The sequence below is a fragment of the Musca autumnalis genome, unplaced genomic scaffold (genome assembly GCF_047663935.1).
Source record: "Musca autumnalis isolate F117 unplaced genomic scaffold, ASM4766393v1 scaffold_1, whole genome shotgun sequence".
In the NCBI taxonomy this organism is placed as follows: Eukaryota; Metazoa; Arthropoda; class Insecta; order Diptera; family Muscidae; genus Musca; species Musca autumnalis.
Window position 1 is genome coordinate 159,212,089 of NW_027411644.1, and position 16,981 is coordinate 159,229,069.

At 28.0% G+C, this 16,981-nt stretch overlaps 1 protein-coding gene across 3 annotated transcripts in view; it reads right to left on the reverse strand.

Annotated features, from left to right (window-relative positions):
• Ubx (Ultrabithorax) overlaps nt 1-16,981 on the reverse strand; it is a 95,944-nt gene that overhangs the window by 16,446 nt on the left and 62,517 nt on the right. For 2 of the 3 annotated variants that reach the window (XM_073958727.1, XM_073958726.1), the window contains one exon: nt 3,615-3,665. The exons of the other annotated variant lie outside the window; for it this stretch is intronic. In XM_073958727.1, coding sequence (XP_073814828.1) covers nt 3,615-3,665 — 51 coding nt within the window. The remainder of the gene's footprint in view (nt 1-3,614; nt 3,666-16,981) is intronic. 3 annotated transcript variants of the gene reach the window in all.

Genomic DNA, 16,981 nt, shown 5'->3' on the forward strand with positions numbered 1-16,981 from the left:
TAGGGCTGGATTTCCAAATAAAATAAAAACAATCTTCAATTGAGAAATTTTATAATGAAAAAGAAATACATATTTATTTTAAATTTTTAAAATGAAGCGATGAAAATTTTAATTTATATTGAGGTCTTTTCATCTAAGGTCACATTTAAACTCTACTTCTACACCAATACCCTTTTATTTGTTATCCCCAAATGTATATCAACAATACTGACACACCTCATTATTCCCCATACTTTGATTTTCCATGGCTTCAAAATAATATTTCTTTATTGACATTTCCACTATTCCATCCAAAACAATCAAAGATTTGTTTATATTCAGGAGGCGAAATATGAAAACAACAATTATTTTTCAAAAAACAAGTGCGAAAGTTTTCCGCCGGAAGTAAGAAACATTTTCAATTTATTATTTATTACTGCTTGTTTACAACGATTTATTTCTGTGTAATTGAAAGAAAAAAGAATAAAAAACTTGTTGTTTTCTTTTTCGTCTTTCATTCAACTGGAAGTCATTAAAAAGCAACAAATTTTAATGTAAATGCCATGTGATAAATGATTGGTAATATATTCCAAAGCAGAAAACGTGTGTATATTGTGTTGTATGTCAAAAATATAGTTTATGATTTGGCCTTTGGCAAATAGAAATCACAATACACTAGGGGCGAGTGTGGTTGGAAATGAAAAAATGTGTGGTTATAGAGAAGAGACTTTTTTAAATGAGAAAAATTGTCGTATCTTTTACAAAAAAAAAATATTTTTGTATATGTATAAATGTAACATTATTTAACTATTTGTAATGCACTAAGACACAAATGTTGTTTTTCTGTAATTTTAAATTACAACAAATCATAACATTTTGATTTACAAAGTGTGAACATATTTTATTTGAATTATGTGTTATGTATTTATGAAATATTAAAACATTTGCACTCAAATGTTTGTTTAATTTTGTAATGCATGTAATTTAATCTATTTATGTACATACATGTGTGGCCAACACAGTGGGACTTTAGTAGAAATAAAATGACGGCAACTTCGAAAATGCAAACGTAGGGAAGAATTTAAAAGGCAGGCTTCAAACATCATCTCCAGTTTGTAGGGAATGTTATGAATAATGCAAAAGGAAATATATTTTATTTATAGGAACATTGTTCCATCTATGTTTCATTACAAATTTCACCTTGGGCGCCAATTTAGATATTTCTCCTAAACAGGAATTTACCCGGCATTATGCTGAGGGACTTAAGCCTCACCTTAAATGTATTTATATTGTCAAGGATTGAACCAAAGACCTTCTGGGCGTAGAGCGGTACATGTTACATTCAAAATTCAACCATAATTTTTTGTAAACGAATAGCATTTATGAATTAATTACTACAAATTTTCAGAAAATGTAACCAAAAAAAAAATATGTTCATATATAAAATTTCAGGCGAAAAAAAAATTGTTAAGTCTTTAGAGTTTTTTAAGACAAAATTAAAAATACTGTTGCAATTTTATTGATTGGCGCCGTGTTGGGCACCAATATAACTATTTTTAATTTTGTCAGTTAGGTCGAAAACTATTTTTATGGTTAATTTATATTTATCTTTCTTTAAATATTTGTTGCTTTTTCTAGAAAAGGAATAAAACCAAGACCTTGTTGTCCCTGTTCCCCACGTTGGACGCCAATTCCGAAATTACTTATTTTGTTAAATGAGGTAATTTTTAACTAATTGCAAATTAATAACTAATATTGAAACTGTGTGCCACAAATAATTGGAAAACTGCATGAGTGAAAAGTAAAAACCATGCCCTTTGGTTAAGAGTTTTCAGTTTTAGAAAATGTGTTTCAGTCCTGCAAAGTTGCGAAATTTTCCAACGATACTTAATTTGGTTCCATAGAAATGAGCTTGAAAATTATCAAATGTGTAATATGCTTAAATGCATTCCGTTTCTAGTTAAACTCCCTTTACTGAACCAGTTCGTTCTTTTAGTTGATTTCAGCATTGCTTAGCCGTTCATCATTCAGAACATTGTTCGTTTGATCTGCTGTGCCATATTTAGTCTATAACTTCTGGTCAGTTTCGAGGTACTAATCAAAATTTTACAGTTCTTTTTCTTCAGGAAAAGTTGGAAGTATTTTTGCAACGATTTTAATGACTGGCCCCACGTTGGGCGCCAATACAATTTACTTTTAATTTTATCAATTATTTTTTTTTTTTTTTTTGATATTTGCATTTTTTAGTTGATAGGCGCCGGTTCATCTTTCAGAACATTGTTCGCTTGCTCTACTGGTCCATATTTAATATATTATTTCTGATCAGTTTCGCGGTACTAATTAAAATTGTACAGTTTTTTCTTCATACAAAGTTGGAAATGATTTTGCAAACATTTTAATGACTGGCCTTATGTTGGGCTCCAATACAGTTATTTTTTAATTTTAATTTTATCAATTAGGTCGACGATCATTATTCTAAGATTAATTTGATTTAATTCCTATTTCCATTCTTTTTATATAAGACTTTTTTAGGAAAAAATAAAATGAAGTCCCTCTAGCCCTGCTCCATTTTGGACGCCAATATTTGAGAAATACTGACATTTTTAACTAGTTAAAAATTAATAAATAATAGTCACACTGTGTGCCATAACTAATTGGAAAAATGCATGCGTGAAAATGTTGCAGTTTTTTACAGAGAAAGAGAGAGGGGAAAATACATAAAAACATGGAAATGTTAAATTTGATGTTTAATATTTGTGGATTGCGTGTCAATGTAACATCAAATAGGTAATATGTATAAATTAAGTAGTTGTAATATGATTGGCCTGGTGTTTGTTAGTTAAAATATCTGCTAATTCGCAGTGTGTGAAAACTAAACACTGTATTCATATTCATATTGAAATATGTGTAATATATGTACACCTATAAGATGGGGGAAATTTGGATATATAATGTATTTTTATAAGGGAAGTTAGGGAACATGCACATGCTTTTTCTTTTTATTTTTTCAGAGGAATTTGATATAGATTTATATTTCCATAAATAAGAAAGGGGGAAGGAAAAAACAACAAGACACAACATCTATCACAAGACATAAACATTTTTTTACATTCTCGTTTACCTCCTTGAAGTTCTGATAACTTAAGCGTCTTAACTTAGCTTTCTCGGGCGCTAATATCCTTATATGACTGGGACTTGATGATTTTTAAATAAACCAAAAATTTAACTTTCAATAAAAAGTATACAAAAACAAATCATAGAGTTATTGTTTTACTTGCAAAAAATCCACAAGATTTCTTTTTCAAACAATAACCACAAAAACCAAAACACTGGGTAGGGTATTTTCATACAAAAAGCTCTTCTAAAAATTTTGCCAATTAAGATTTTATTTTTGGGTTTGGGGAATAGAACTCAAAAATTTCCAATTTTTTCTAATCAAGACACATATTTTGTTCTGCCAAATAATTTTTCGTTTTTCAAAAACACATTTAATACATTCAATTAATTATTAGCAACTTATACAAAAAAATGGGGGTTATGAAAAATATTAAACAAAAAACAAACTTATATCAAAAATTAAAATACAAAAAACAATATTTTGTAAAGAACAAAAAACAAAATTTTTTGGTACTTACCTAACCAATCTGGTAGTAATGAGCCCGCAAGAGATTCTGAGTATCTCTTACCTGCAATAGAAAGAGAAACAACAAATTGGTTAAAATTGTGGAAAAAGATGTATAATTTTGTAAATAAGGATGCTATTAGTAAATTATAAAAACATTACACCATTTAATAGGAAAAATTGCCTGAAGTTATTTTCCTATTACATTCTTTCCCTAACAATCTAACTGAAACTGTCTGCGAACTTATCGAAATAGGACATGGAAATCATACTTACTAGGATCAATTATGGAGTTCCGTTTTTCATTCAGTCCATTCATATTTCCATCAGTTTGTCCATGTTTGCCTGTAATTAAAATTCAGGCCATGAGGTGACTTTTTTGTATTGATCAAAAATCATAAAACCCTACTACATGTTTCAAGTGAAACGCTGACAAAACGGAAACTAACTTTATGCAAAACAGAAAACTAAACACAAAAATTAAGTACTAAGCAAAAATTTTAAAACCATCAAATTAAAACTAACACTTTAAAAAAATAAATGAAACAATTCTGCTAGAAATGAAAAGTACGACAATTATTCGGAACGAAAAACTAATTTTGTATAAAAAAATTAAAAACTCAAAAATTTAAAACAAAATAGTGGAACATTCTTTTGATGGGATTTCGTTCATTCTGTTACCAGAACTAAAAATATAAAACAAAGTCAAGGCCACTTTCTGCCCTAAATCTTTTCGACTTGACATGAACTTTTCGCAGATAACGCCTTTTAATGGAAAACTAAAGGAATTTCGTCTCAAGGAGGTAAAAAATACGTAGAAAACCAATTTAGAATCTTCTCCATGCGTTATGCTAGAAACTGGAGAGATTTAGTTCATGAACGAACTAGTTCAATTGAACGATTCATTGAAAAGAGTGTAGGAACTAGATCAGTCGATATAGCTCAATAGTTCTATGAATTAAAATTAGGTAACTTTAAAGTGAACTAGAACTTACGATTTTACTGGAAACTTAAAGGCCATAGGCTTTGTCCATGATTAGATACTTAAACTCAATTTCGAACAGATTATGAAATTCGGGACAAAATATGTTTTCGAAATAAATTGTCGTTGTTTGAAACATTACGTAAACATTCAGAATGCCGTCGGCATACCCTCTCAAAAGTTGTAAAATTTTTCAACAACACTACATTTATCCCGTTGGAGTTGAGCTAATTGATCGAAGTTTATTTTGCAAGTGAAAAAAGAAAGCCGAAGATTCATCGAACTTTGATTTCTCAAATGTGTTTTTTACAGAGACAGATATTGGTCCGTCCAATCTGCATCTCTTAACAAGAAAAATTTCAAATACTTAATTTGGTTCTTTAAAAATAAGCAGGAAAATTATTTAAAGAACCTTGTTGATTTGTAGAGCGTTCATTTCTAGTTTCAGATTGGCTCAGTCGTTCAACTTTCAGAATATTTTTCATTTGCTCTGCTTGTTTATTGTAAATCTATCCTTTTTTATCAGTCTCAATGGTCTTTTGGCTGCAACGTTCATTCAGATCAACTCAAATAATTTTAGTTTGAACTCACAACTACTCAACAAAAGTTATGGTCTTTTATAATTCTTCTTGTGAATTCAAATTCATTTTGTAGAGCGTTAAATTCTTTTCAATGAACTAGTTTGTACTTTTAGTTTATTCCCGGTATTTTAAAACAGCTTATCCGTTTATCTTTCAGAATATTGTCCGTTTGTTCTGCTGGTCCATATTTAATCTGTAATTTCAGAACAATTTGAGTTACCAAGTTCTGTCGCTCGTTTGGGCGTATCGTTCAATGGAACTACTTCAGTTAGAAAATATTTGCAGATATGTTTAGTAATTAATGATAAATTGAATACGAACACTTTTGTTGGTGTGTTGAGCTGAACTTGTTTATTAGCTCTTTTATGAAAATCGCCTAACTTAACCGGTTGTAGAGCTACTTAAATAAAGTCAAAAAAATTAAGAAAACAATGATTTTATTTAATATTCGATATATATTTAATATTCGATTTCTGATCGCTTTCACTGACTAGTTCTGTCGCTTTTTTGGGTGAATAGTTTAAGTGAACTAGTTCAGTTAGAAAATAGTTGCAAATAAATTAAATAATTGCCGATAAATTGAATAATTTTCTAAAACTTTTATTGGTTTTTGGAATTTATATGGTTCTGTAGCTCTCTTAAGAGAATCGCTTAATTGATCTAATTTTGAATCTAAACAAAAAACTGCTATAGTGAAGAGAATAAAAATTATTCAAATGTTTCAATTGGATATACAAGTTCTAAAAAATTTGTTATTCGAAATGAAACTTTGAACATGAATATTTAAATATAGGTATTCTTTGAAATTGTTACCGTATAAGGTAAGCCCTTGTTATTAAAATAAAAAAACTTGGTATTTGTTTTTATATAAATTATTCTCATTATACTTTATTTGTATATATTATATATATAATCGATAGCGAAGTCTTTAAAATCCCACTGTTTCAGATTTTTTGATAAAAATATTTTAAGTGAAAGAATAAAAAGAGGTCTTTGTCTACGTACTCCTGCAAGACGTGAAATGATCTGTGATATTGGTTGTAGTTATATTTAAATTTGTCGGCAACACTTTATTTATTTTGCTTTAAATATTGGAATATCACATAGCTAGAGTAATTCCATTAAGTGGTGTAATGTTTTTTTTTTGGATAAATATTATAATTAAGGCTAAGTCATTTCAAAAATATATAAATAAAAAATAAATTATAATAATTGCAGGAAGTAAAAACTTTATCAAATCTCAAAAAGTTTTTTAATTACATGTCAAATAATTTATTTTTAAATTAATGTGGAGTTTCAGTTCATAATTTTAATTCTGAATTATTGGCACAAAAAGTATTAATTAATTTTAATTAAAAATGTCTTTTTGAGATATTGAATAAAAAATAAAATTGAAAGCATGCAAATTAAAAATTATATAAAAAATTCTGTTAGTAAAATTGCAAAGAAAAAATGAAAACCAATTAAAAAATTTGATGGATTAAACAATTTTGAAAAAATATATATCGGTAGTTTTGTCAAGCGAATCATAAAAAACACATTAAGATATTGTAAATATTTTTAAGAAATTTTCCACTTTGTAAAATGAAAATAACACAACGAAAAAAAAAATACGCAAAAATATTTTACAAATTTTCAAAAATTTGTTTACTTTTAAGTAAAATAAAACACACATAAAGATATTTTTAGTAAAGAACGTAAAATTTATATAAATAAATTTTATTATCAGATAATATGCAATTTTTTTTCAAAATTTTTTGTTTCTTGTTTCGTTTATTGGTTTACAAGCTTACTTCTGTTATCATTTTGCAAAACAAAAGTATCAATGCAATTTCACAAATGGTTGATGGAGGTTGAATAGCAAAAAAATATTTTTTTTTTCAAAAGAGAGGGTTGGACTTAACTTGCACTTGGCAATAAACAAACATCCCCACATTTATATATTGTATGTAGATATGTATACAACATTTGTATGTACATTCATTTGAGTCACAAACATAAATTCTGAAACAAAAACATATGTTGTTTTCGCATGCTCACACTCAAATACATTTTAACAGAACAATTGTATAAAATACGTGACATTAAGAGTGATTGTTATTGTTGATATTTTGTCAAATGAAAACAGATAAATATACAATTACACACTTAAGTGATTCTGCGGCTCGTAAATGTAAACATATTTACACAATGGAAACACACTTGTATTGGAACAAGATAAAAAGGAAGAAAAAAATGGCATATAGTTAAACCATGCAAACACTATTGAAGCGTAACAAAATAAAAGAAAAACTAAGAATGCTAATAATATGGGGTAATATCTAAGGGACAGGTATAATATGTTTAATAAATAAATCAATGGCACTCTATTTGCGATATTGAAAATTTCAAAAAAATTCATATACAGCGAAAATCCATTTTTTTGAAAACAGAAATTAAAAATTAAAAAAATTTGTAAAATTGTATTCTTTATTATTGAGACAAAAGGACAGGAAACTAAATTTCAAACCTTATCTTCCTCCTTTTAAAATTTCCCTTCCAAATTTGTTTGCTTGGTTGTACATAAATTCTACCTTTAAAACAACTAACGAAAAAGCTCCACCACTCAACACCAAATGACGAATGGACGGAATGTGTGGTATATGATAGCCTGGAAAACAGGATAAACATACATACATGTTGTATATTGTTATCCTTATTATTGTTGTTTGTTTTTACCAAAGGCTTTGCCATGACCATCCTTAGTTGAGATGCTAAAACCCTAGTGAATGTGAATCGGATCGTTATAATAAAATAAAATGAATAAATACATTTATTTTATTTGTTTAATGTTTGTTGTTATCCTTTCTTGCCACTTTTAGCACCAAACACCATCATCAGCATTTAGCAAGGGTCCATACATTGTATCCTGGACATCAAAAGTCATTGTGATATAGCAGATGCTGGCTGTGGAGATTCATTATGCTGTCGATAAACATAAATTGCTTTTAGTTTATAATAAATTTCAATTCATGGAGCATGGAGAGAAAAAAGCCAATGAAATTAGTATTCGATTTTGTTTGTTATTTTATTTATTTATTTTTTTTTGGGAAAAGGGTATCAGGCAGGCCTGCCAGGGGTTTATTTTAATGGTATGCAACCCCTTTTCACATGTGGTGTGAAATAAAACCCAATATGTTACACTACTCCTGCTACTGTTCTTTTTTGCTTTTTGGGAACTTTTGCACTTTAAACTCATTGTTGTTGTATTTAATTTCGTTTTTGTTGTACAGGTTTATTTGCTATTGTTGTTGTTTTTGCATAGAGCCTGGGTATTACTTTAATTTATTTATTGGCCTTTCATTGGCGGATTTATTTACACACATGCACACACACGCACGCATACACATAAAAACTAAAAGCTTGCGTATACCCGCCGCTTACCATTCAGCCGATAATAAATTTAGTTAAAATGTGAAAATTGTGCATTTTCACAGCATGCCTTTCACGCTGATAAAACAAAATGGATGAGTTCGTTCGTCGGTATTATTCAGAGACGTATGCACACAAAAAGAGAAGATATATTGGAGTTTGGAGCCACTGCACTGCAGTACAGAAAACAATAACAACAAAAGCAAAGGGATTTTCATTATAAAATATCACACGGCAACAATATGGATGACATGCCAAGCTCAATTCGTTATATATCCTGTATTAAAAAAAATAAAATTCACCATGGTTTTTTTACCAATCTTCCTTTACAAATGAAGGAAAAACAGAAAAAAACCAAAAATTAAAAAAAAACAAACTCGGAAAAAATGTTCTTATGCCACTGCATCATTTTGCAGCAGGCCGGAAAAAAATTTGTTGCAAACAAAAAAAAAAAAACGCTTCATGACAAATAGTGTGAGCCTTAATATATGAGACTGCATGCATTCACATGAATCTGCTTTATTTGCCATTTTCTAGCCGCTCAGTTTTTGTGTTGCCGTGCAAGTGTATTTATAAGCCCAACATACTGCCAGAAAAATGCAGATATACACATTTATATGCATGTATTTTGCATATATATTTTTTGTTGATAGGCCTATGTTTAAATTGTGCGACTTATGGCTGCACAATAAAGATTTATGTGCATCCAAATGGAGAACATTTTAAAATAAAATTATCAGAAACGAAGGCACACAAAAATTATGTGCCAAATAATTTGTTTTAAAATAAACTTATTTTTATTTATTTTGTTGCCAAGAAAAATGTGAAAATATTTATTCAACATTTTTAAGTTTTTTAACAATATTTTTAAAGCAACATTCGACAATGTTGAGGTATTAGATGTATTTCTAAGATCTTCATAGCCAAATACTTTTTCGCAATAGTTAACAATTCCTTAGATAAAAATATAAAAAGATTGTTATAAATGAAATGTATTTAAAACTTGTACTTATTATAATTTTATTACTAATTTAACAAAAAATATTCAATAAATAAAATTATATTTTAAATATAAAATATAAAATGTTCCTTATGGTGGAGACTTGAAAAATACAATTAAGAATTATAAAAAATATGATTTAATTAATTGATTAATTTAATCATCTTCTCTCTTTTTCTCTCTCTCTCTCTATTTGGAAAATGCAAATGAGGGTAGGAATTAAGCCCTAAAAGATAATTTATGTTTTTCTTAATTTTCTAATGATTTATTTCCATTGATAACTTTTCAATTCGACCATTTTAAAAAATATTTTGAATTTTGAAATTATTTTTTACATTTTTTGGAACAACTTTTTTTTATTATTTTAATTAAAAATGTATTAATAATTTAATAATTATTTTATTTTTTAGTATATTAGTTTGTTATTCATATAATAAAATATAAATTTTCTCTTATGGCTAAGTCCAAAAAAATGTAATTATATTATTTTTATAATTCATAATTATTCAATAATTTTTTAAAAAATAAAAATATTTATAACGTTGTTTTAAATAAGTAATAGTCATTATTAAAGTTATTAAAATAATTATTTAAAAATAATACACGAAAAATTAAGAATTACAAAAAAAAAATTAAAAAACTTCAAGATTTAAATAATAAAATATAAATAAATTAGTAAATAAATAAATAAATACATTAATAAATTAAATAAATTAATTATTATTGAAAAAAATCTTTATTAATTTAATATTCAATTTATTAATATTTTGTTAATAAAATGTAATAAATATTTTATTTTTAATAGCAATGGAATAATTAAGTATTACAAAAAATATAATTAAATATTTTAGGACTTATACTTCTCCGGCATTATGGTAATTTAACATTTAATAATTAAGTTTTTTTTTAATGCAAGAAGAAAACTATTTACAATTTTAATATTATAATTCTTAATCCCTGAAAAATTTAATTAAAAATTGTGTTTTTGTAATTTTGCAATTATATTTTTGTGCACTTCGGAAACAATTTATTTTCAAATATTTCCCACAATTTTTGGAATAAAAATATTATTAAATTTTATATTTTTTACAATTATTTTTATAATATTATTTGAAAATGTATAAAGATTATTATAAATATTTTATTTTTTAAATATTATTTTTTATTAATTTATTTCCTGTTTGTATAATTAAATGTAAAATTTACATATTGTGCAGAGGGTTTATGTTCTGAAATTTTTAATTATAATATTTTTTATAATTCCAATCTAATTTTTCAAACATTGATAAGTAATAAAAAATTATATATGAAGCCGAAAATTAAAATTTTTTGTAATTCTTAATTTTTATTTTTTTATTATTTAATTATAAATAAATATACATATGTTATTTATTATTATAATAATATTATAAATATTTTTTGTTTTTACTTTTTAATTGAAAAATTATAAACTGTAAAACAATACTTTATAATTTAATTTTAATTAAAATTAATATTAAAACGATCTTCACCCTAGCAGGCAAAATTTTCTAAATAATTAACAATTTTCATTACTTATACGCCTCCACCATTATGGACATTTTATACACATATTTATAAATAATTAAAAATGTTTAAATGCAAGAATATAATTAATTCTAGTTTCATTTCTGTAATTTTTAAGACCTAAAAATTTTTTGTCTTAATTTTAGAATTATACTTTTTGTGCACTTGAGAAATGACTTGTAGTGAAAAATTTGATATTTAATTAATAGAAAATAATAATTTTTTAATACAGCAATAAAATTAATTATAATTGCATTATTGCAGCTCTTAATTTTTTCTGAATTTTGCAATATTTTTTTGTGATTCAGCGAAAATATTTTTGTTAATTTCCCTAGTGGTAGATTAAGTCGTAAAAATTTTAATTGTAATTTGTTTTTAATTCTTATTTTTTAAATTATTTAAAAAACAAACAAAAAATATTGATAATATTATTATTCATAATTATTATATTAATTATTATTAATCTTTATAATTATTAAAGAATTTTAATTAGCAAATAAGAAAAAATAAATATTTTTAGAATTGAATTTTTATTTTTTTATATTTTTCTCTTAATTTATCTATTTTGAAAAGATTTATTTTAAAAATTTTCTTTAAAAAAACTTTAAGAAAACATAACACATAATGTTTGTTAACATTTTGTTTTAACATGAAATTTATGTAAATTTTACATGTTATATTTAGAAGACCAGGTAAATTCCCTTACCAACACATTGGTACATATATTTCAACGAAGAAGAAAACGAATGCAAGGTGTAGGAAACAAGGAGATTTGTGAAAAAGTTTCTTGAAAGATGATGGTCTGTGACAGCAAAAAATAAAGAGAAAACCAGGAGATGGAGGAAAAACTGCGCCAATAAAGCATATTATTTAAAACTTTATAAAATGTGCACACCTGACGCACATTTACGTTGGGGAGTTTTTTTATTTCCTACTAACCGCCGTTGGTGATGCACCAAAAGATTCTGGATAGTACTTCATCATTCGCTGTGGAGTGGTGCTTTGTTCGTTGTTGTTGTTTACAAAGATTTTTCTCCTCCTGTTCGTCTCATCGAGTTTGTGTGTGTATAGCGTTTAATGCAAATAAATCCTCTGACATTTTAAACGTTATTAGATTAGCATTATAGTATATGTATGTGTATATGTGCGTAGGTGTTGGCATATATTGGGTGTGGGTTATGTTTTTTCTTCTACTCAACAATTTGCATCTTAAGCACCTTCAAGTGTTATACACCCTAAAAAGTTTCTCTCAATCCCAAGTTCCTTTTGTGTATAACAACGAGATGATTTAAATATTTTCTATGTGTATAAATCATCTTGGTGGATTGATGTTGTAGTTCATAGTACATGTCGATTTGTTTGTTTAGCTAAGCAATTTTTAAAGCGAACATATGTTGCACTTTTCCTTTTTGATTTATTGTTCTTGTTGAAATTTACATAAATTTTGTTAAATTTGCATTTCATATAAAAAGACTTAAGAATCAAAATGGTGGCGCGCCGGTTTATGGGAAGATAAGAAACAATAAAAATAATGGCAACATGGAAAGGGAAAGTTAAGAAAAGTTGTGGGGGAGGGAATACATAAATTCAAATATAAATCTCAAAGGAGTTCAAGGGATTAATATTTTAAAAGATCTTTTAATCCTATAGGGAATTTAAGTGATGGATGGAAAAAGTTTCATGTGTGTATGCATATTTAAATATATTTTTGAAGGTATTTAATTGTGAAAATATAAGTTAAAATATTTTCAAAATGTATAATTAGGTATTTTTCTGTGTTTTATCAAAGCCTGTCTTTGAAAACTGTTGGTAAATATCAAAAAATAATGCCTTCAAAATTTTCCACATAGACCTTTTGTCCTAAATTTGAAGTTTATTTTTAAAAATATCACATTCCGTTATGTCCACTTCTGTTTGTTATATAGTCCCCCCGAAAAATAATCCCTTCACACCTTTCTTTCTTTTCTTCACTCTGCAACCGGCAACCAGACAACGCATAAAATGTGTACCGAAAATTTCGTTTGGAATATTTGCAGTGCAGTTACATATATCCCATTGTTTACTTTTTGACCTTAACGGTATTATCTAGATAACGTAAAAATGACACATGCACACACACACATTCACCTTTAAACATTGGACATTGCACATTCATGTGTATTACAAATACAATATTTGTGTATAAACAACATCCAACATTTAAACTCTGAGGCATCTCCTTGCTATTGCTGCTGGTTGGGTCGGTCGGTATATTGGTCGGAGGTAACAACTTCAAATGTACATAAATACATAGAAAACTCTACACATTGACAGTTAATTTTGCAATTGTATTTCAATAACAATAAATTTCAAGCATTCGACATAAAATACGAGTCTACACACAAACACAATGCAAACATACAGACAGATGGATGGTCGGACGGACGAACTTAGCATTTACCACATTGGGCCAGAATACCAGAAGAGTAGTGCATGAATCGAATAGTCATTGTAGTAGTGGTACTGGTAGTAAGTGCATTGCAGTATTGGCAATGGTTAGGTTTGCTGTTGTTGTTGGCTTTTTGTCTGTCTGTCAGTCAGTCAGTCGGTTGGTACTGTTATAGGGGGCCACACTAAATGTTACTGCTGCTGGCTGCCTTCCGCCTGGATGTATAAGTATTTAGTTATGTGTCAGGAAGAGAAATCAGTTTGGTAAACGATTGTAGGAAAAAAATTACACTTTCTGGAGAATCAATCATTTAAAAATAATAAAATCCATACATTGTTTGTGAGAACCGTATTAAAAATTCCTAAGAACGTCTCCAAAGAAAGTTAGGAAATCTTTAAAGCTCTGAAAAATTAATTAAGTCGGCATAATGCATAAGATATTTAAGATATAGATTAAGATAATCGAGACCACAAGGAATACCTTCATTAAAACGATCCATGAACAGCTCTCAAACTGCATTTCAACAAAAATATTTCAATTTTCTGATGTTATCCGCTGTAGACCCCCGTAGAACTTGATGTACGTTTGAAAAAAAATTAACGATGTGAAAACTTTCGGCAAAATCGGCTTTTTTCTGGATTTTTTTGGCCGGCATACTTTTTTTAAGAGGGCAAGGCAATACTGCCCTCTTAAAAAAAGTATGCCGTCATAAAAATTAAATTTTGGAAGTGTGGTACCCCATGGTTTGGGCCGATATAGTCCATATTCGAACCAGTTGGTGCCGGCAGAGCTTTTTTCTGAAGTTTATAGGCCAATACTACAGGATATATTGCGTTGCCCTCTTTAAAATTATGCGTAATAATAGGGACAGCGGGGAAAACCTCCAACGAAAATCTTTAAAGCTATCCAAGAGATGTTCTTAAACTTTGCGAAAAAATTTAAAGTTTGGAAGGGTGTGGTGTGGGTCTATATAGTCCATATTCGAACCAGATCTATAGAAATATAGCACAATTTATCGTGGTAAACATTTTAGGGAACAATTTTACAGGAGTGAAGGAGAGAGCCGATATTGCTCATTTTTGAACCTGGCCAAAATAATTGTCCACAAACATCTCAGAAGGGACAAGCAGATTTCTCTTATATCAATGAGTACACCCCGATTCATATTAACTCCATGAATGGGGCTTATCGTTTATCGCCGAGTCCGAACGGCCATTACCAGTGTTAATTATAGATTTTTACACAAATTACCATTTTTTTTAATATATGAGTTTTTATACGAAAAGATAATTTTTTAATATTAAAAAAAAACTAAATTTTTCAAAAATAAATAAATAAAACAAAATAAATAACTTTTTAATATATTTCATTTTTATAGTTTATTTATTGGGTTTTAATTAAATACATATGTATATATGTATGTGAATTTTTATATAAACGTGATCTATACACGAAAACCCAAAGACTATTTTTTAATGTTTAAAAAAATAAAATAAAAATACCAAAAAATTAAAAAAAAAAATTAAATAATTTTTAAATTGTTTTATTTTTATAGTTTGCGGGGTTTGAATTTTTTTTTAATAAATAGGAAGATATAAAAAAACACACTAAAAATTGAACCCTAAGTTGAAATTTGACCTTGAATTCCCCTGTATCAGCTGAAAGTATGAAAAAAATATAGAGAGTTGTCGTTCGCTCAAGCCAGAAACGCCGAAAATATTTACTGATTTGAAAAAAAAAAGGTTTTGAATGCAGAGTTAAAACATTTGGATGACATTTATAGCATAAATTTAGAAAGTGTCATTGTTTTCTCAGCTTCAGTTTGTAGATCGTATTATTTTGCCGTACCCCATAATTATCATACCTCCTCTCTGTCACACTCTAATGTTTGCCTATTTAGTGTGAGAAATTTATATATTTGTATGTTTTTAGAGATATATTGCAACAACATAGCTATAGTATTACAAATGGACATGATTGGGATATACGATGAGAGGGGCAAGACTTTGGGAGCTGCATACATACAGACACACAAAATTGTACACACATACTTGTTGTATTGTGATTGTGGTAAAAGGCAAAAGTGCAATTGTACACTAAACCCAAGTTTTAGTACGTAAATATAAATATTAAATAAACATTCTTACACTATACTCTATATTATCTTGAAGCCAACACTCTTTTGCAAAAGATATGCATGTGTGCTACATACATATTTATTTATTTGGGTTGGTGTGAGTGTGTGTGTGTTGCGTATTGGAAATCCGAAACCATATGTATGTTAAGTAAATTGTAATTAAATTTTAGCAATGGGGTTTTAAATAAACATTTATTTATGTGCACAAAAACACACATAGATTTGTTAACGTATGTGGGGAGGATGTTGTTGTTGTTGTTGCTGTAACCCCTTGAGCAAATGTTATCCTTTTGCTGGGAAATGATTGCCTTGTTTACTCTAGACTTTATAATCCATAGTACTGCTATTACAACTGCTATGCAAATACATTGATCAATTAACAAGCAATATTTTCATTTGTCAAAGTTTGGGAAAATTTATTGCATGCCACACAAATTGGAATGATAAAAATTTATAAATCTATGAAAGAGCCGTCGGCATTTTGTAATGTTATTTTATTGTATAAAATGCCCCCATCTCTCCATTGAAATCTCTGCTTGAGATCAGCCATCATAACTCATGATCCAATCAAATGATGGATAAATAATAATAATGGGTTGTTTGTTGGACGAACAACTATGGCCGACAGGTGCAGCCATAATGCATCATTGGCCGCCGGCCATTATAACAAAAAGAGACGAGAAGAAAAAAATTAACACTCATAAACAACAACAATGAGGTTTAAATTTAGGGGATGATGGCGTGGTTATGGTTGAAAGAAAGCAAAGCATGTTCAATGAGTGACTACAACAATACTAACTAGTAATACGAATGGTCGTCTGCAGGGGACCATAAGAAACGAGTGTAATGGGATTGGCAAAGGGGTGGGTTAAATTTGTCACTCAAATTAACAAGGGACCATGTGTGCCCTAGTGTGGGTGTGTGAGTCCGTGCGTGTAACAGATGTGACCATGGCCACTATAACCTCAAACTTAAAAATAATAAAATATTGGCAAATTTGTTATTTTAAATAAAATTAACTCTTTTCATGCCTGCTCAGTAAATTAAAAAATAAAATAATTATATAAGGTCCAACGTACACCATCATCATAACAATATCAAACCATATTCTATTAAATTTTTACAATATCATTTACACACAAGTAAATTGTGCGTACAAAATATTCACTTAAATACACATTAAACACCTCATTAACGGGTTTTTGGTTGATTCGAAAAAATATATAACTCTTCATAACGGACTACAGTAAAGGTTGGATATTTGCAACAACATTCCCATAATTAAATAATAAATGA